Source organism: Mytilus edulis, unplaced genomic scaffold (genome assembly GCF_963676685.1).
Source record: "Mytilus edulis unplaced genomic scaffold, xbMytEdul2.2 SCAFFOLD_718, whole genome shotgun sequence".
Taxonomy (NCBI): domain Eukaryota; kingdom Metazoa; phylum Mollusca; class Bivalvia; order Mytilida; family Mytilidae; genus Mytilus; species Mytilus edulis.
In genome coordinates, this window is record NW_027266980.1 from 1 (window position 1) to 23,058 (window position 23,058).

Consider the following 23,058-nt stretch of genomic DNA (forward strand, 5'->3'; position numbering starts at 1 on the left):
AATTTCGATGATTTCTTTTTACTTATACTAAAGTTATTGTGCAAAAACCAAAATAATGCTTATTTGGGCCCTTCTTTGGCCCCTAATCCTTAAAAGTTGAACCAAAACACCTAAAATCAATCCCAACCTTCCTTTGTAGTCATAAACTTTGTGTCAAAATATCATTGATTTCTATTAACATAAACTAAAGTTATAGTGCGAAAACCAAGAAACTGCTTGTTTGGGCCCTTTTTGGACCTTATTCCTAAACTGTTGGGACCAAAACTTCCAAAATCAATCCCAACCTTTCTTTTATGGTCATAAACGTTGTGTTTAAATTTCCTACATTTCTATTTACTTAAACTTAAGTTATAGTGCGAAAAACAGAAGTATTCGGACGACGACGATGACGACCACGACCACGACCACGAAGACGAGGACGACCACGGCGCCAACGTGATACCAATATATGACCAAAAAATTTTCAATTTTGGCACTCGTATAAAAACTGATATATTTTGGGGCCAAAAAGGGGTCTTACTAAACCTTCTATTTTATATGACAAGTCTTACCTATGCCTAATTGAACACTATCAGCTCAAATAAATCCAAAACCATACTCACGATATCATATATAACTATGTGAAATGCTTTAGACATAAGAAATCCTGGTAAACAATAAAAATAAGAGGAATATTAACACCATTTTTTATAAAGTCATTGCACATATATTGGTGGATATTGTGGAAAATAGATTTTTTATATTGCACAAAACTTGCATGTGCAATACATATTTGATGAAGGACAATATTTTACCAATATTCATGCAATTCAGGTTTTACTGTCTTGTTAAAGCTTGTAAAACTGTTTAACTGTTTTCCTGTTTTTGTCAATTGCGCTATTTTGAAGCAATACTTGCACTTTATTTTTTGCAATAAAACAGAATATTGCAAGCTAACTTTTTGGAATTTTCTTTTTGAAATAATGTTTCTATATAATAATGTATTAACATTCTATGTAGTTTATATTCTGAATTTTATCATTGTATTTCAATTTTAAGAATGCAATTGAGTGAGTGCATTATTGTAGTAAATTTGGCAATTTTTGTTAAATATACAAGAATTCAGTCTGGCAACTCTAGGCTCACAACCTGAAAGTTCAAAAATAATTCCAAAATACGATCAGAATTGTCCAAATTTGGAAATAAATGATGGACATTAAAAAATCAGCATGTAATTTACCCCTGTATATTATCAAATTAATAGTTAATCAAAGGTTCTATCACAGTTGATGATTAAAAACTCCACCAAATTGTCATATGAAAATAGCAGGAGTTGCAATGGGACACAAAACGAAATAAAATTTTAACTTCCACTACAAATATTCTGTTGGGGTGGAAAATATCCTACCAGATGCGCCTCTCTCAATGAAAGACACTTGAGTCTGAGATTGTCTAGCTGCGGAACCGTAGCTCTTAGGTCCTTATGTTATTTTTTAACTCTTTCCGCAACATAAAAAAAAGGGACCATAAGAGTTACGGTTCTGCAGCTAGAGATTGTTTTGACCTAAAAAGCATGTTTAAGATAGATAGATAGTTTATTCTCATAAAACCATGCAAGTACAAAGGTTAAAGAGAAGTTAAAAAATAATATACATACAAATAAAAAATGCATTCAAAATGCATAAAATTCTAAATTTCGGATGAGAGAATATATGTATAGACTTATATAGTCAAATGTAAAAGTTAAAATTGTATAAAAAAATACTTTCTATAAGTATAAGTATAGTAAACAAATTATGACTGTTAAGAAGGGAGTGAGCTTACTAATAACACATCTTATAAAATTGCAGAGGTTTCTAAGGGAACATATAAAAGTAATTTTATTGTTTCAGTAAATTTGTCAAATCTGTATGAAATTTGAACAATTGCCAAAATTTCTGTAACAAGGAAATAAATGCCTATGAATGTATATGGATACAATTAGACAGGAAGATGTTCTTGAAAATTATACTAACATGAAACTGAAAGGGATACTGTATTTTCCAAAATTCAAAATAAAACAATAATGATTATTTCCTGCTAACATGACTCATAACGAAACCTTTTTTTAAATTTTCTGTTGATAAGATTAGAAATTATTAAGCTGAAACTATATAAAAGAGGGACGAAAGATACCAAAGGTTTCAACTTCATGAGGTAAAGTTGACCATAGATGGATTTGGCTAGTGTTTTATGTTCTTCTTGGTCATGAAGCAGATCAACTGTGTTGGAACTTATACAGCCTTGGCTTTCAAATAATCAGCATTGAGCATTTCTTATGAAATATAATCCAGTAAAAGTGCTTCGAACGCATAAAAATTAATTAGTGTTGTTTCATTTTTTTTTTGTCTCTCTGTGTAAATACAAAAATAAACTTTCCACTAGATGAAAACTATGAATGTAATGGAGATTTTCATATTTCAGAGTTAATGGATTATAAATCAGTTTTGTATTAAGAAAGGTTAATTCTTTAGTTTTCTATGTTGTGTCATGTGTACTATTGTTTGTCTGTTTGTCTTTTTCATTTTTAGCCATGGCGTGTCAGTTTATTTTTGATTTATGACTTTGACTGTCCCTCTGGTATCTTTCCTCCCGCTCTAAAAAAATTGTGCTAATCAATCTTATCATTATGACATAAAAATTATATGTACACTGAGCAAATGAAATTCACTTCCAGTGTATGCTCAAAACATAGGCACTTGTCTCAAAAAAAAATCTTATATACCTTGATTGTTATATCAAGGTATATAGGAATTTTTTTTTCTGAAACAAGTGCCTGTGGCTGGAAACCCTTTAAAAGAGGGACGAAAGACACCAAAGGGACAGTCAAACTCATTAATCTAAAACAAACTGACAACGCCATGGCTAAAAATGAAAAAGACAAACAAACAACAGCACACACGACACAACATAGAAAACTAAAGAATAAACAACACGAACCCCACCAAAAACTAGGGGTGATCTCAGATGCTACGGAAAGGGTAGCAGATCCTGCTCCACATGTTTAACAGTATACATTGATACCTTTGCATATAGTTGTTCATTATTCTACTTTAATTTTGGATGTAACACATCTTCTGATTGGCTGACGTTATTTTGTTATGAGCCCATAGACATAATTTAGTCATGTGACCATGACGTCAACAATGTTTTTCATGGTTTTCTACGGTTTAAAATGGAATTTAGAATTAAATTATAAGAAATGACTGTAATACGCGCGTTAATCAGTGTGCACCACATTTTTTATGTTATTTCTTCATAGACAGAAAAAATATAACAGTCATTCCTTAAATAATACTTCATTGTTTTCCTTTTATCTAGCTCAAAAGGAAAACATTTCATTATTTTTTATAAACAGTAAACTGTGTAACATTTTTGTCAGTGTAAAATACATTTGACAACAATGAGAACTTCACAACCATCTGGTGGAAATGTACCATGTATAAAGAAAAAAGCCTGTTGTGTTCAATTCTAACTGTCATTTAAGACAGGAACATGTATTATTATTACAAACGTGTATCACTACACTCCTCTAATGTATTTTTATTTTCTTATAGAAACATTCCATTAAGTGTGACAATGGCAACAGATAAAAGTGAATCATTACATCTTTACAAATTCTTGTGTCAGAAGATTGGATCTGAACAGGTGGTGAGAGTAAGGCGGCTAACTTACACAATTGGTGACATAGGAAATGACTCAAAATTTAAACAAATCTCCAGTGGAAGCAAAGGTGAAGGACTTAAAACAAAAGGCAGTGACTTGGATTTAATGTATATTTGTTCTCTTATAAAAGTTTATGAATCAGCTAGAGATATTGTTCCTTCAAATATGTCTTATCCTCTTGTTATGGACACAGAGGATGTATCTCCATGTTTCACAAAGCTACGTCTTATCTTCAATGATCCAAATATATACTGTAAATCAATACAAAAAATAGTGCAGATTGATAGTTTTGGTAAATATTTTTTTTCTCAATAAATTATTTAAGATGTCATTTCTTGGACCAAATTTAAAAATACATGGGCCATGTTTATCTGACCATGATGATGTTGTTGACATTGCATTAGTTCTTCAATGTAATCAATGGATATCTCCGGCACAACCTTGGATAACTAGATCGCGTAGGACATGGCCTTCACCAGATATCATTTCCAAAATAACATCCTGTGGTGTTTTATTTGTTCCAGTTGGGTATAAAGGGTCAGTGAATGAGGAGGAAGAGTGGCGAATATCATTTTCAATTGCAGAAAAATTTCTCATATTTTCGTTCAACCATACCCAACTATTATGCTATGCTTTGTTGAAGATTGTACTCAAAGAAATAGTAGAAAAGCAGGAAGATTTGAAAGGTTTACTGTGCTCATATTTCTTAAAAACACTGATGTTTTGGATTATAGAGGGATCACATACCTACACCTGGAGGCCTGACAACATCATCTCCTGTTTCAAGGCATGTTTACAAAGACTTATTTATTGTATACAATATTCAACTTTATTGCATTATTTTATTCCAGACAATAATTTGATCTATTTACGATTCAATTCTTTGAGCAAACATAAATTGATCAGCATCCTAGATACTTTATACCAGCAACGACAAGGATTTCATTGGTTAGCATTATCAGAGACTTTGTCTGATTATCCCAGACTAACTAATCATTCATCAATAAATGAACATATCATGGAATTCATAGAAACACATAAAAGTCTTTTATTTTATAAATGAACATAAAGTTCTACTTTGTCATATGCTACATTATTCCAGAACTGATTTATCTGTAGGTTTATTTACCTTTTTTTTTTGCAAATGCATTAAAGAATTTTCAAGAGAGACAACAAAAACCTTACAAATTAAACAACAAAGTCCAATACTATAAGTACAAACATGACCTCAGTCATCTGTTGATAGGTGTACAATCAGATGCAGTATCTGGATGGATGAAATTAGCATCATATTTTTATGTTCAGAAAAACTATAAAACAGCTTTACTTCTAACAGATTATTCTTTGTGGAAGTGCACAGATGAAAAAATAGATAGTTCATTAGTAAATAACCGGTTTGATAAAGCTAAAATATATTGGAATCCGAATCAGGAATATGTGATGAAACTAACAAAGCATTGGAAACTTTACACAGTACTTAAAATGCTGGTTGTTCAGTGCATTAAATTTACTATTGAGTCACCATTCATTCCACCAGAACTACAAATGGAGGTAGCAAAAAGTTCTGAAGAATTTCCTTCAAATCAATTTGCACATTTCCTTCATTTCCTGTGTTACTTTCATTTACATGATCTTACATCTTGTACATATGCTTTACATGAACTAGAACAATCAAGTTTAGAATGCAATAGAATTGGTACTAGAATATCTGTTATGACATTTCTTGGCATAGCTTATCAGATGATGGGTGAGACCAGCTTAGCAAGGACACCAGTTCTACTTAGCTGACCATGTGAGACAGACAGGAGCACTAGTATTACATGTGTAATTAATAATCCCCCTTTAAAATGATTTCAGAATCGGAAAAAAATGAAGAAAAAGTTACCAAATCCAACACAATTTTTTAAATCTCAGAATTAAGTAGTTTGAGAAATAAAAATGTTTACATTTCAGAAAGTGTTTTTTAACATTTTCTGATATTTTTCAACAAAATCTGATCTTTAAATTTATTGGTTAATTGACATATGGGTTCCGTTTAAAAAAACAAAACAATTATATACACATGATACATGCAGAAATTATCAAATGCAGTTTTCACAATATGTAAAAATTTGTTTATTACACTAATATAATTATTAATAAAATTTGTTTATTTCTTGTCATTATCTAAGTGTAGCAATACATATAAAAGGGATAACAAGAATTATAATGAGATTGCTCTCCATGAATATCTCCCATGCTGTATCAATGAGAAATTAAATCATGTGTCATAATGGACTCAGTATGCTACATTATTGCTATTTTGTGCATTTTTCCTATTGATCTTTTTTTTGAAAAACTTTTCATATCATGCTTCTTGCTTGAGTTGGAAAATTATCGCTTGAAACTCAGGAGGCACGTGGCGTTGCTAATGAAATTGACATGAAATTGACAACTTCGTCATAGGTAAATAAACTCATCATAGATACCAGGATCGAAATTTCATATATACGCCAAACACGCGTTTCGTCTACAAAAGACTCATCAGTGACGCTCGAATAAAAATATGTTGAATAGGCCAAATAAAGTACGAAGTTGAAGAGCATAAAATAGCGATAAACAGATTATCATTGTTCACCTCAACTGGATTGCTTTTCTCACTTTTGCAGTACCGGCTCAAGTGAGAAAACCAGTCTCATTGAGATGATCAACGATAATCTATAATTATAAAAAAATATGGTTCAAATAAAGGCAACAGTAGTATACCGCTGTTCAAAACTCATAAATCCATGGACAAAAAACAAAATCGGGATAACAAACTAAAACCGAGGGAAACGCATTAAATATAAGAGAACAACGACATAACACTAAAATGTAACACATATAGACAAAATCCCACGAGAATAACAAATATAACATATATATATAACATCAAAACCAAATACATGAATTTGGGATAGACAAGTACCGTGACACGTCTTATCGCAATGTGAATTTACACTCAAAAATAAGAGAAAACAAACGACACAACGTTATAATGTAATACACACAGAAACGAACTATAATATAACAATGACCATATTCCTGACTTGGTACAGGGCATTTTTAAAGAAAAAATGGTGGGTTGAACCTGGTTTTGTGGCATGCCAAACCTCGCACTTTTTATAGCCATGTGAAATATAACATCAAAATGACAACACAGGACTACAATATAAATAAATTGGAGAACACAATTGACAAAGAATCACACGAACAACAGCCAACAAAAGGCAACAAGTTCAAAATTTTAATACGCCAGAAGTGTATTTTGTCAACACAAGACCTATGTGTGACGCACAGACACAAAAGTTTGAAAGCCGAAACGAGTACAAAGTTGAACAGCATCGAGGACCAAAAGATCAAAAAGGTTGTGCCAAAAACGGCAAGGGTTTTCTCTTAAGTTACCAGAAAATCCCTATAATTTAGAGTAATTTATACTTTTGCAAACAGTAAATTTAATAAAATGAATATTCAAAAGATGTACATGATAAAGCTGAAGTATTAACTAATTACAGGAAACAACATTACTGAAATACATATACATAACCAGACATTTGAAACACAAAAGTAGACACATCCGAATACGTTTAAACCTCTACGCCAAGTGACGTCCTATTTGAAACTGAAAAATGACGAAAAAATGACGTCATTTGAATTAGTAAAACAGAGCATCAAAAAATGAAAAATGACGTCACATAAGAATGAATAAGATAGAATTAGGATTAATTTAAGATTATATATTAAATACTGATATTGCATTTAAAGTCTGAAAACTCCAATTAAAATGATCACATCAAAATGGACAATGCCAACGTCATACCAATATTCCAACCAAAAATTTTTCAATTTTTGCCGTCATATAAAAAGAAGAATGCGTTTGAGGACACAAATGCCCCTGCTCAAGCTATGCAATTTTAAAATGTTTTAAGGGACATAACTCTATAGCAGTAGGGGACACAGCCCAAAATTAAACTCTGTCTGCTAGTTTTTGGTTCTTAATATAGTATGAGGTTCATAAAATTTGAATGAGGAAAACTGAAGTTAGAGTGCTGAAACCAAATAATTTGCAATTTTTTTTATATAAAGGGGCATAACTCTTGAACAGAAAATTAAACACTGCAAAACGAGACAGATGCAAGGACAGAAAGATGCAGACAAGAGAATAAGACCAATTAAAATTAATTGATAGATTTTCATCGCTGCCCGCCTCTCTGAAATGGCCCCGCTCCCATTTTTTTTTATTTTGAAAAAATTTACGATTTCCTGATTTTGTTCATATCCGTTTCCAATAACCCATCAACATTTTGTTTCCTTCCAAACTTCCTGTTTCAAATTTCGGTTTTCGAGTAATTAAGGTTCATCACAACAAATGGACAAATATGGACGTATTTTCACCTCAAAAACTACTCTGTGTACAGACTTACCTGTGCTGTTTTGACAGTTTTTAATGCATAGCATCCACTAGATATATAAAAGTAAAATGCATTTTGTGTTTAAGAAAGATATAATCTTTTTTTTTGGTTTTTGATGGGCATTATTTTTTCCTTTCTGCAGAAGGTGTTAAAATAAACAAACACCTGAATTACTTTGATACTGTCCACTAACCGACTCAGATAAACTCTTTAACTCACCTCTTGTCCATGTCAATTAAGGACATTCAAAACAATACAAACCGGTTTTTTACCTTAGGGAGCATCTCATAGTTATACCACAATTTCGTTGATTTTCACACCTTTTGCATGAAGGAAAAAAAATGCCCATCAAAATCCAAAAGAGATTTTATCTTTCTGAAACACAAAATGCATTTAATTTTTTTATATCTAGTGGATGCCAGCCATTAAAACTTTTCCAACTTCACAGGTAAATCTATACTCAGGGTAATTTTTGGCATGTAAATATAGCCATATTTGTTCGTTTATTATGATGAACCTTAAAAAAGATTCTGCAGCTCTATGATGACAAATTCGTCTACCAAGAATAGAGATTGATTTCGAGAAGGGCATGAAATAATAGGGTTACAAGTAATACGCTGTGTCCAAGATGGCAAATCGCAGCATAACACAAATTTCTGTGATTAGAAAACCATTGATTTTTTTATTGATACTGAAATGACTTTGTGGTAGGAATTTTGGACTGTGAATTATACCCAAAGAGCAATAATCGTGGAACACATTGGTACTAAAACATAACTGTATAAACAAAATGCTGCAAGCACAAACTTGTTAGTTTATGACAGTAGATTTACCAATGGCTATTTTTTTGTTGACAAACAGCATACACCTTATGTCCCAATACCCTCAATAGAGCCATTAAAAAACTTCTTCTTTTTGGTTAAGTTCATGTTTTACATATTAATTATATTTGCGTCTTGTACATGTTTTAGAAGAATCATAAAAGCACCAACCCTTTTGTATCAAAACTGTTTCATTTTATTCTGTACTTGCAATTCTTTAGTTGCATATTTGTTTCATTTACTGGAGACAAAAAAAATGGTCGCTTAGAAAGACACATAAATTTGGTGAAGGAAGTCCAACTGAAGAGAGCATTCTTCTTCAATGTTTTTGCTGTTTTTAGGTTTCTAAAGCAGCAATTACATGTAGAACAGTAGTTGCCAATCAGAGATTTTTATTCATATTAAGATTTGAAATATTATGTTCGATCCCTTATACATGTATATATGTTACAATGAATTTGTATAATAAGTGATTATGTAGAATCCCTGAAATTGTCAGGGATTATGTAGAATCACTGGCTAGTTTAGGGATTATATATAATCACTAAAATTTCCAGGGATTATGTATAATCACTAGAAAAAACGTTAGGGATTATACTTAATAACTGAAATGAAGAAATAGTATTATTTATAAAGAAAATGAATTAAGTCAAATTATTTATTCTATAAAATATTATAAGAACATCATTATAAACATAAATTGTAAAATGTTAAGCACAATATATCAAAATGATAACCCCATTTTTTTTTTAAATGTTGGGTACGATGTATGTAACATATATATTAAATTAATATGCTTCACATCTGTTTCTATCACAATATCCACATTTAAAAAAAACCCTTTCCTTGAATATCGAATCACAATTTTTTTTAAAGAAAAATAAAGTGTTCAGTAAAACCATCTTTTAGTTCTGCCTGTTTTATCATCATGACATTTAGATGCATAAGTTCTCTCAGTTTAAATTTTCTTGTTCATTTGACCAAAAAAAAAAAACCAACACACAAAACAAATTTTCCATAATCTTCTTTACCACAAATAACAAGCTCTGGATTTTTAAAAATAAAGTTATCCCTATAAAGGGAATGTTGGTTATTATTAACTTTGATGTCTTCAACTTTATCTCGAAACCCTGTGTTGGTTATATCTTTAAGCTTATCCTCTGTGTTTAAAAGCAGAATTATTTCGTCTGGCAAGGAATATGAAAGAAAAAAATGATAATTTGTTTATATGGGAATTTAATGCATTAAATTGGAGTTTATACATTTTACGTTCATGTCCTCATCCTCTGTTACCCTTTCTCATCAAGTGTTCAATTTTAGCAGAAACTTTAATAAGTTATTTTTGTCTACAGAGATAGATAAGGATTTGACCAATCACATTACAGATAGGGAAGGGATAGGTGGTCATTTTATAAAGCTTGTTGCAGTTACAGCAGCCATTTTTGTACCTCCGAGATTTAAATTGATTTGACTTCTAAATTGATGTGACTTCTATTATATTTGCTATTTGGATTTATATATATATATACAGCATTCGTATGTTTATTCTCAACTGACATTCGTTCACTAAGTAGAAGTATTTCGTTTCCAGTAACTCGGATTTTCGTTTAAAACATTCAGAATCAGCAACAAAGGTACTTTTGTTCGTGCTGTTTATCTTGTTTTAATAGAACACCGTTTTCTCCAGAATTTGTAACTTTCATTTTTCTCATAAAGACGATTCTAGTTGCCTGGATTATATTTGTATTCTGCTTATTCTAAACCTTACGTTACCATGCGACCAATTCGTAGATCGGGGACAAGGACACAAACATGCGTTACGATCCGGAAATGCCTGAACATTGGACTCTAGTCAAACTAAGACAAGAACTAAACACAAGAGGGATAAGAATTCCCCCAAATACGAGGAGAATGGCATTGGTCAGCATTTTCCGCGAGTCGAGAGAAAATATAAGTTCCGATGCGAGGAGAAACAACGAGGGCCACGCTAACACCATATTGGGAAGTGCGCGATCCCAGAATTCAACTGCCACAGACACAACAACCGACCACGTGCATGATGCCTTATTAGGAAGTGCGGCATCCCAAGATGCATTGGTAGAAACAAACAATAGATCCTTGATAAACATTGTTTCAAGACTGTCAACTACAGTGCAGTCCTTGCAACAAAATGTTTCAACACTAACTGGCCAAGTTAATACCCTTATTACCCAGAGAACAGTGGACACGCGTGAACAGACAACATAAACAACGATAACCGGAAACACGTGGATCCCTACTTTCGGTTCAAACGGAAATCAAAGAAGTGAAGTCAATGCCAATGGTCTTAACTTCAATTTGGAGACAGCATACTCCACCCTGAAGTGTAATGTATTGCCAACAGCTGCAGCAGGCAGCGAGAAACAAGCTCTTAGGAACAATCGTTATGTTCAAACACCAAGAGGCTATTCAGCCGAATCTTTGCCGTTCGTGGAAACAGTAACACCCCAATCAAGGAGAAACATCATATCAGGTATGGACATAAACCTATCCTCACTTCTAATCCCGTATTATGTGGGAATGGGTACTACAGACGGGGAAGATAAGAGTAAAACTTCTAGTTATCATACAAAACCTGACCCACGGTTAAACAGATCTTTGACTATTGGGGAGTTTATACAAGCGTTTGGGATTTACAAGAACATAATGTGTTCAGCGTTTCCCCACCGTAGGAGTGAGCTCGACACATATGAGAGAGACATTGTAGACATGGCATCGCGATACCCTGGCAATGGGTTCTATGAGTACCATAGGAGATTTTCCCTCGATTCAGCTGCACATTTGCGATACAATAATATAGCAGTTGATTGGTCCATACGGAACAATACCTTATTTTGTAATATATTCACAAATATAAGGCCTAACACCTGTAATAATTGTGGCAGTACCTTTCACACTTCAGGATTTTGTTCTGCAACTCAAAGGTCATCAGGAAATAAAATAAATGATTCCCAGGATACATATGGTAGGGAAAGGGTTTTTCATTCTGGAAGAGAAATTTGTAACAATTTCAACGGACACAGGGGGTGTATTCTGCCACGCTGTAGAAATGCCCATGTGTGTTTGGCTTGCAAAGGGGATCATCCAAAAATCAACTGCCAGCAGACAAAACACGAGTTTCAGGGGCCTCAAAACAACGGCCCCACACACCGAGGAGAAATTTGAAACACCTAAAAATTTTGACATGTCTGTCTCTACACCTGTTAATATAGATGTTTTGGAGAAAGAGTTGTGTAGACATCCGGACTCAACTTTAAAAAATTATTTGATAAACGGGTTAAGATATGGTTTTCACACTGGGTTAAAGACTCTCCCATCAAAGTCTATTATATGTAAAAATTTGAAGTCAGCATCTACAAATCCTATTTGCGTGTCAGAATTACTTGAAACTGAAGTGTCAAAAGGATACCTCATTGGACCTTTTAACGATATTCCTTTTAGCAATTATCGCATAAATCCAATTGGTTTAGCCGAACATAAATATAGTAAGAAAAGGCGTTTAATTGTTGATCTTTCAGCACCACATAAGGATGAGGACAATCCAAGTCTAAATGAACTTATTGATAGGGAAGAATTTTCTTTACAGTATGTTTCTATTGATGATGCTACTCATATTATAAAGCAGTTAGGTAGTAAAAGTTGGCTTCTAAAAACAGATGTTTGCGATGCGTTCAAAATTATTTCGCTTAAATCAGAATTATGGCCATATCATGGTATACAGTGGAACAAAAAGTTTTATTTTTTTAAGAGATTAGTGTTTGGGTGTAGATCAAGTCTCAAAATTTTTGATACACTATCCAGGGCTGTTTGCTGGATAGCTATAAATAATTATGGTATTGTAAATATTTTACATTTGTTAGATGATTCTTTAATTATTGTACCTAGAGCAGATAATGCTCAGCTAATTATAAGCAATGTGTTAAAAATGTTTTCATCTTTGGGTATACCTTTGTCAAAAAAGAAAACTGAAGGTCCTTGTGTCATTTTAGAATATTTGGGTATTTTTTCTGATACTATAAAGATGGAGGCACGTTTGCCTAAAGAGAAAATTGCAAGAACTCAAGAAGTTATTGAATCTTTTTCTAAACGCAATACATGTACCAAAAGGGAACTTTTAAGTCTGCTAGGACACTTAAATTTTGTAAGTAGAGTTATTTTACCAGGCAGATCATTTGTGTCTCACTTGATTAAGCTTTCAACACCTGTTAAAAAATTGTCACACCATGTACATATTAAGAATTGCAGATCTGATTTGGCAATGTGGTCTCAATTTCTTAAAAACTGGAATGGAATATCTTTTTTTTATTAATGATGACATTATTAAAGCTGCAGACATTCAACTTTACACAGATGCTACACCTAAATCGTTCGGGGGATTCTATCAGGGAAGTTGGTTTCAAGGCGAATTTACATCAGAACTTTTACACGAACAAACGTCTATGGCCTTTTTTGAACTGTACCCTATAGTGATGGCCTGTGCTCTATGGGGTCACAATTGGAGTAGAAAACGAATATTATTTTTCTGTGACAATTTAAGTACCGTAGAGATTATCTCCAAAGGAAGATCAAAAATCCAGAGTATAATGAAACTTGTGAGGAAACTAACTTATCTTTCTGCTCTATATAACTTTGTCATTCATGCACAACATATTGCTGGTGTCAAAAACACAGTAGCAGACTCTATTTCTCGTTATCAGATGAGGAAATTTCGTTCACTACAACCAATGGCAGATCAAGAACCAACACCTTGCCTGAAGCAATCCCGGTTAATGATGAGTTGATTCACCAAGTTGAGGAATTATGGGAAGCCAGCCTTTGTCAGAGTACAAAGCAAGCTTATATGACTGGTGTTAAATGTTTTCAAAACTTTATGGTTATGAATGGAAAAGACTGTTTTTTAAATGCATTGCCATTTATAGATGAGAATTGTTTAATTTTTTTTTGTTGCCTTTTGTAATTGTATTTAGCAGGTCTAAGACACTACTTTTTAAAACAGGGTCATTCAGACCCGCTAGCAAATACGGTTCGTTTGCAGTGCATTCTAAGAGGTTTAAAAAAGTCCCAGTGTAATATACGTCCTAAGCGAATGCCTATTACTTCTACAATTTTAAAAGAGCTATGTAAATTGTTGAGGTCGGGGGTATTTTCTCCATTGATTGATTTAATGCTACAAAGCGCATTTAATTTAGCTTTTTTTGGATTCTCCCGATGTGGAGAATTTACTTGTCGGTGTAAAGATTTTTCTAAGGATAACATTGTTTCAATTCAAGATATTTCTCTAGATGGATCACTACAAAATTTAGTTTTCCATTTACATTCTTCTAAGTGTGATCCATTCAGGCAAGGTGTAAATATTACTATCTTTGAAAACAATGTTTTTCACCCTGTAGCTACTTTGAGTAAATATATCAAATTCAGAACTGATTTAGGAGCTAAGCCTCAGTCACCTTTGTTTGTTAATGATGATTATTACCATACTCTCTTATCAAGGGATCGATTTATTTTTCTGCTGATAAATTTACTTTTTAGACTTGGGTATAAAGATGATAAATTTTGTGGGCATTCATTTAGAATAGGAGCAGCTACATCTGTAGCTGCTGCAGGAATAGAAGACCACATTATTCAAACTCTAGGTAGATGGTCATCTGATTGTTACATACGTTATATTAGAACCAACCCTTAAACTATACATGCAGCTCAAGATAAAATGTGTTTTTAAGCGAACATTTCTCTTAGTAGATTTTATACATCATTTCATTTTATTGGCACATATTGTGAAGTTAAATACATGTATATGTACAGAATTTTATATATTTGTATTAGTTTTTACTTGTTTTATCGTATAGATACAATGTACATACATTTATAAGTTACTATTTTTTACATATCTGATGTATCTTTTCTTGGGGGCTTTCACTCTTTTATTTCGCTCATTTTGGCCAACATAATTTCAGGGAAATTATTTTCCCCCAATTCATTTATACATTTTTTAAATTATTAAGTACATTTGTACACCTGCTGGCATCTACCGCAGGATCTATTTTTATTCGCATTAGGTAATCTGCTGGCATCTACCGCAGAATCTATTTTTATTCGCATTCACCTGCTTGGATCTACCACAGGTTCTCGAAACTAGTTTTGTCTGCTCGGATCTACCACAGGCATAAGTAATATATATTTTTTTGTATGTGTTGTCTGCTCGGATCTACCACAGGCATAAGTAATATATATTTTTTTGTATGTGTTGTCTGCTCGGATCTACCACAGGCATAAGTTGTATATATTTTGTGTATGTTATTCTTCAGAAACTCTAATGAGTAGCCCCCTAGAAAGCCAAATGTTACATCAAGGTATTAATATGTAAATGTTTTACTATTTAGTATGCTTTTTATGTTATATGAAAATGTTTTAGCTCTTAGCGAGTTTTAGATTTTGTTTTAATAAATAGTTTAGTTTTATATCTTATCTTAGTTATATACAGTTAGTAATTGTAGTTTTGGTATATGTTGGTTTGCCAAGATTATTCAGGACCACAAGCGACGGTACACACACAATCATACATACTGGTGCCCTTATTCGTTGGCAGAATGAATCTTATTGATGTTATATTTTGGTTGTTTTATGCAAGGATCAAGCTATTAGATATGGAAGATTTGGTATAAGAGCCAATGAGACAAATCTTCATAGTATCAAACATACAAACTCTAACAGAATTCTGTTTTAAGTGGGATATTTTTCTTGTCTGGAGAATGATGTATAAATTGTTTATTTTTTAACAAACAAAGGATCCTTAAATTATTGATAATCCCTGAAATCATATTAGGGAATATGTAGAATAGTTATTAAAATGTTCAGTGATTATGTAAAATCACTTGTCATTTTCAGGTATTATGTATAATTACTAATGATTTTAGTGATTCTACATATTCCTTGAAAAATCAGGGATTCTACATAATCCCTGATTATACAAATTCACTGTAACATATATACATGATATAAGCTTATTATTACACTTTCATATTTGAAGAACACGTTATGTTGGGTTTCCTTCAAAACAATATGCACATTTCCTTCATTTCCTGTGTTACTTTCATTTACATGATCTTACATCTTGTACATATGCTTTACATCAACTAGAACAAACAAGTTTAGAATGCCATACAAATGGTGCTAGAATATCTGTCATGACATTTCTTGGCATAGCTTATCAGATGATAGGTGAGACCACTGACATGGGGTCAATTACATTTGAAAGTAATTAATTACATTCAATTACAATTACAAAATCTTCAATTAAATTACACATTACATTTGACTTTTTTTACCAATGTAATTAATTACATTCCAATTACTTGGCAAATGTAATTAATTACTTCAATTACATTTGAAAGGAAATTTAAGATAAAACATTGAAAAATGCATTTATTCTATGATATGTACATAAGTATTATACATTGCTCTATAGTTATAACAATTAGACAGTGTTCAACTAGTATATACATTTTTGTATTGTGTCATATAACTTATTTAAGCATTTTCCCATTACATTTGACCATCATCAGCTTTTCAAATGTTCCATCAGCCAGTCTGCACCTTTCCGGCCTAAATGTTTTTCCAGCAGTGCTAAATAAGCGTTCAACTGGTGCAGATGTGGCTGGAATAGCTAAATATTGCACTGCTAACTTAGCTAGACGCGGTAAACGTTGACAGTTACTATGCCAATACAAAAGAGGGTCTTTTGACATATCAATACAATTATCTGACAAGTAATCATCCATTTCTGAACTTACAGAAATCCCTGAAGGGTTTCTTTTTCTTTCCACTGATGGAAATTACAATTATAGTCAACTGATATAAGTTTTAACTAGTGTTTTAATCCAAGTGTTACAGGAATTGGCAAGCTAACAGTTACAGTTTTTACACCTTGGACAAGGACTGTAGCTTTGTCAAAAGGTTCAAGTATAGTACATAATTCAGAAAGCAGTTTTCTCTCATAGGATGAAAGCTAAGTTTTACAGTCTATTTTGTCCAATTCTAATTCTGGCACATTCAAAACTGAGCAAATCATATGCAGTTGTGAATTCCATCTTGTAGCATTAGCAGCTTGCAATCTTTTATAATCTTCAAGGATTTCTGAAGCAATAATAGATTTCCTAACAAAACTGACAATATTTGATGCCTTTGTAATAACAGTTTTAAGGTGGGGTGAACAATCTTTCAGGCAGAATGTACAAATCTCTGTGTTTTCTCTGAAAATTACAAAAGGCCTTATTTAATATCTTGAAAATATTAAATTGTTTTAATTTACCTATTGAAATTTTACATTTATTTAAGGTCAAGACAGTGACTTCCTAGTGGTTTCTTTTAAAATTATGGCATGTGTCTACATTTTCTTTATCATTCAATACAAAATGAAGAATCTACCATGGTTGTGTTAATACAGAAAGTATACTGTGAAGGCTTTTCTTTGTCAGCTTACAACATTTGTTAAGATTATTGCTTTTAATAATTTTTTGAGAAAACACAAGATTTAATCTTTTGATCCAAAATTTCAAATGTAATTGACTTGTAATTGAAAAGTAATTGTCAATTACAGGCAATTTTGGCTATGTAATTAATTACATTCAATTACATGTAATTGAAAAAATGCTCAATTACACATTACATTCAATTACATGATAAATTGTAATTAATTACAGTCAATTACAATTACATATTTCAATTACCCCATGTCTCAGACCAGCTTAGCAAGACAACAGTTCTACTTAGCTGACCAAATTAGACAGAAATGTTTACTATTTCATGTGTAATTAATAATCCTGCTTAAAAAAATTACTAAATCCAACACATTTTTTTAAATCACAGAAACAAGTTGTTTGAGAAATAAAAATGTTAACATTTTAGAAACTGTTTATAGCATTTTCTTATATTTTTCCAACAAATTTGATTTTTTATTGGTTAAGGGGGCTCACGGGAATAAACCGTTTTTTCTTTAAGTATAGGATTTCGTTATATTTTTCTTTGAAAGAAGCATACATTTTTGTAAAGGTACTTTTTTCTGTTGAACTAATAGGGGGAATAAATGTAATATCGAAATAAAAAAAGAACTAAATTACAGAAATCGCTCAAATTTTTCAATAATTAAGTTTGAGTGCAGCTTAAAAAAAAATTAAAGAAAAAGATAATAAAAACTATAGGTCACCGATGAGTTAAAAAAGATATTTCAATTTTAATGCCAAAAAGTGTCATTTTTGCACCAAAGGGAGATAATTTGGAGCTTTTTCATTTAAAAATTCAACTGCTGCCAAAATCTTTTTGAATGATTTTTGTACCATTTGATAGAGTAACAACTAATAAAGAAATAAATAAAATTTGTAATGAAAAAAAAAAAAATATTCTGAAATTTTTGTACCCTTGAGCCTCCTTAAATGACATGGGCTCCTTTTAAATAAAACAACAACTATATACATTGTACATGCAGAAATTATCTAATGTAGTTTTCACAAGACCTAGAAAATTGTACTAATAAGTCACCAATCATTCCATCAGAACTACAAATGAAGGTAGCAAAAAAAGGTCCTTATAAATGTTCTTCAATACAATTTGCACATTTCCTTCGTTTCCTGTGTTACTGTGTTACTTTCATTTACATGATCTTACATCTTGTACATATGCTTTACATCAACTAGAACAAACAAGTTTAAAATGCCATAAAAATGGTGATGGAATATTTACCATGACATTTCTTGGCATAGCTTATCAGATGATAGGTGAGACCAGCTTAGCAAGACAACAGTTCTGCTTAGCTGATCAAATTAGACAGGAACTTTACTCTTACATGTGTAATTAATAAACCTGCTTATCAAGAAATTGAATAAAAAAATTACTAAATCCAACACAATTTTTTAAATCACAGAAACAATTTGTTTAATCATTTTCTTTAAGTATAGGATTTCGCTATATTTTTCTTCGAAAGAAGAATACATTTTTGTAAAGGTACTTTTTTCTGTTGAACTAATAGGAGGAATAAAGGTAATATCGAAATAAAAAAAGAATTAAATTACAGAAATCGCTCAAATTTTTCAATAATTAAGTTTGAGTACAGCTTATTTGAAAAAAATAATAAAAACTGTAGGTCACTGATGAATTAAAAAAGATATTTCAATTTTAATGCCAAAAAGTGGCATTTTTGCACCAAAGGGAGATAATTTGGAGCTTTTTCAATGATATCTTCATTTTAAAATTCATCTGCGGCTTTTTGAATGATTTTTGTACCATATGATAAAGTAGCAACTAATAAAGTAATAAATAAAATTTGTAATGAAAAAAGAATTAAAAATCTGAAATTTTTGTACCCTTGAGCCTCCTTAAGGTGGTATGGGAGTCTAAAATAAAAATGATAGAATTTGTTCATACTTTGCCAAAATGTTGTATCTATTGATACATGTTGAAAAATATAATAAAAATGATAGGTCACCGCGCATTTTCTCAAGCTACAGGACGGGACAAAATGCCACATTTTGTATGGATTATACAGGAAAAAACACCATTTTGTGATTAGAAACTAAACAAAATGATAGAATTGTTAAATACTTCAGGAAAAGATAGCTTTCAGACACTGCTTTGAGAATATCAAAAGAAAAGATAGGGTCACCGTACGTTTTTTCCGGCTAAAATACAAAATAGGAAAATTCCATACAGAATCCTTCAGAAAATGCACTTTTTTAGAGTTACCTCCCCTAAAAATGCCAATTTCTAAAAAAGATAAAAACAACCAAAAATAATTAACATTTGCAACAATATCAATATTTAGAAGTTATATTCTTATAAATTGGTACTTTTAAATGAAAATGTACATTAAACATCTGCATTCCTGCATCAAATTTTGCTAACTTGATGGAAAATCTGGACCTTTGATTCTCTGTTTTTTACAATCCAAGATGGAGGAAGACACCCATACCACCTTAAATGACATGGGCTCCTTTTAAATAAAACAACAACTATATATACATTGTACATGCAAAAATTATCTAATGTAGTTTTCATAAGACCTAGAAAATTGTATATTACACTTATATTCATTAATAAATTTGTTTATATCTTGTCATTATCTTAGTGTAGCAATAAAAGAGATAACAGGAATTATAATGAGATTGCTCTCCATGAATGTCTCCCATGCTGTATCAATGAGAAAGTAAATTATGTGTATCACATCAAAGTGACAGTATCATGTAATGATAAACTACACAGAACAGAATGTACCAATCCTTCCAAGTTTGAGAGCTTACTGTCAAATGGTCTCTCAGGAGTTGTGTTCACAATGTGACTATACTATTACTCCAAAAAATATTCAGTCCCTAACTCCTGTAGAAGTTGTCAGTTCAAAATGAAGATACAATATTTCAACTACCGATTCACATGATAGCAAATAATCCTACTGAGTACAAGAGCTTGCTATCATATAATCTCAGAGGAAGTGTTTTCACAAGGTTTAGTAAAAAATTGTCAAAGTCAAAATGTTTAGATCAAAATGAGTGTAATATGGTCAACTATACATATGATGGCAAACAATACCGTATAGCTGGGTTATTTTTGTTGGTGTAAAATTTGGCAATTTTGATTGAATAAGGCATAAGAAATATTTTGGCGGTTATTATTTGGTGGATTAAAAATTTGTATCAATACTTTTGTATGTGAACTTTTAAATTGGTACCAAGTATGAGAGTTTATGTCACATAATAGAGGAGTTGCCTTTACAAGGTGTTATTGTTACAGTAATCCAAAAAAGTCAAAGTCCAATAACATCCATAAAAATAGACAATCCCCATGGCAGTACAATATGGCCAAAAACACATGGCTGCAAACACTCCTACCAAATATGCGAGTTTTCTGTTAAATGGTCTTAGAGGAGTTTTGTTCATAAGGTTTTATTGTCCCAACAAAAGATAATTAGCTCATGTTTGTTTACATACCATGATGGCAAACAATCCTACAAATTACAAAACTTTTTGTAAAACAGACCAAGTTAAGTTGTTTTCACAAGGTGTCAGTGTTACAATAGAAAATAAAAAAAAGAATGTGTTTGAGGACACAAATGCCCCTGCTCAAGTTTTGCAATTTTAAAAAGTTTAAAAGGGGCATAACTCTATATCGGTAAGCTACACAGTCTAAAATCGAACTCTATCTGCTAGTTTTGGTTAAATTAAAAAAAAGCAGAATTCCAATGTCCCCGTGTTGCAATTTATATATCTAAGGGGCATAACTCTTTTAAAAAAAGTTGATAGTCAACTATTATGAAACTTGTGCAAGATATTGCTGATATAAACCTATAAATTAATACAAGTTTTATAAAATTCTGGTAAGAATTGTACCTGTGTTATTGAGGTCAAGGTCAGATAAAACTTGTCAGTCAGAAATGTTCACCATACAACTATTACCAAATACAAATTACCTAAGGTTTATAGTATCTGCATGAGACTCGACCATGTGTGTTTATCAATTGGAAAACAAGAATGTTTCACTTGTATACTGATGCCCCATCGACATTATCATTCTATATTCAGTGGACTGTGAAAATAAAAATACTGTATGTCCCAAGCTAGTGTAAGATGCATAGAAAACAGGTTTGAGAGGTGCTCTCAAATGATATCTGGTACAAAAAACGTACCCCTGTTCACCTTCCCATTCGTAATAGGTTGTAAAAAAATCAAAAAAGTCATACAAATCCAAAATAAAATATTATATCTCAAATAAATGATGTTTCGTGTGTATTTAAAATGATACAGATTTCAGCTTGTTGCTCTGTGTGAGCCAAGGCTTCGTGTTGAAGGCTGTACATTGATCTATAATGGTTTACTTTTATGAATTGTTATTTGGGTGGAGAGTTGTCTTATTTGCACTCATACCACATCTTCCAATATCTAGTTTCTACTTAAATTTTTCCACACAGCTTGAAGACCAATAATTCTTATATGATTTACATATTAGGGAATACGTTCATATGATTGGTTGAGAGGACTTCCGATAGTTGATCTTGACGTTGGTTATTTTTCAATAGATGACGTTGACCGAACTTCTTTTTGTAACCAATGTAAACAAGATGGCGGCGATAATAACATCAACGTAACCAAAATGTATTTTCACTGCAAGTTAATCGTTCAATAAAATAATACACAAAAACATTCGTTTGAATGATAATAAGAGTTTTTGCAGTTTACTTTTTTTCACATTACAAATTTTATTTTAGTACATATTTTTGCGCCAGGCCTATTCATTGACATAAATATACAATTTACGTGTGATAGAGGTAACGAGTGTGGAAAAATATATTCCCCATCTCTGATTTGAAAGAATTATAAGGATTAAACGCCTTTTTTAAAGGAATTTATTGGTGTATAAACTGAACAAAGTCACTCACAAACATATCATAAAAGTCCTTTGGCGTTTAATCCTATAATAATATCAGAAAAATTAGTAGAGAAAATAAAGATAAGCATTTGGAATTCTTCCACCAATGTGAGTGCAAATCTACTTGTTGATTTTAGTTGGCATAAAAGAAACAAATTACATGTACAGTTGAACTACTATTTCATTATTTTTATTATAATCATTTGTTTTGATTGTGTATAAAGTTGCTACTTCTAATCAGCCATAAAGTAGAATCCAAAAAGTACTGAACTCTGAGAAAAATTCTAAACAGAAAGTCCCTTATCAAATGGCAAAATCAAAAGCTCTAACATATCAAACGAATTGATAACAACTGTCATATTCCTGGAATGTTGCCCATGAAGCCCAGCTTGGTTCAATGTTAGATGAAACCTGCCAAACAGACATATACACCTTACAATCATTCCATGCAAAAAGAATTTGTAAAGGTTTAGTCAAAGCCCTTTCATGTTTTTGATATTTTTGGCAGGCGCCAGCTCACCATACATCCCCAAATAAATAATCAATGTTTTTCTTTTAATCAGATTACAAATTAGTGACCATATTGCTTATAGTATCTGACAAATAGAACAAATAAAAAGAAATAATATTAACCAAATAAACCAAGAAAATTAGTTCAAGGTCAGACGAAACCTGCC

At 31.8% G+C, this 23,058-nt stretch overlaps 1 protein-coding gene across 1 annotated transcript; it reads left to right on the plus strand.

Annotated features, from left to right (window-relative positions):
• Positions 1 to 14,060: 14,060 nt before the first annotated feature.
• LOC139504703 (uncharacterized) lies at positions 14,061 to 14,657 on the plus strand. Its single transcript, XM_071294708.1, has one exon. It carries the CDS (start codon positions 14,061 to 14,063, stop codon positions 14,655 to 14,657), a length of 597 nt encoding a protein of 198 aa, XP_071150809.1.
• The last annotated feature ends 8,401 nt before the right edge of the window (positions 14,658 to 23,058 follow it).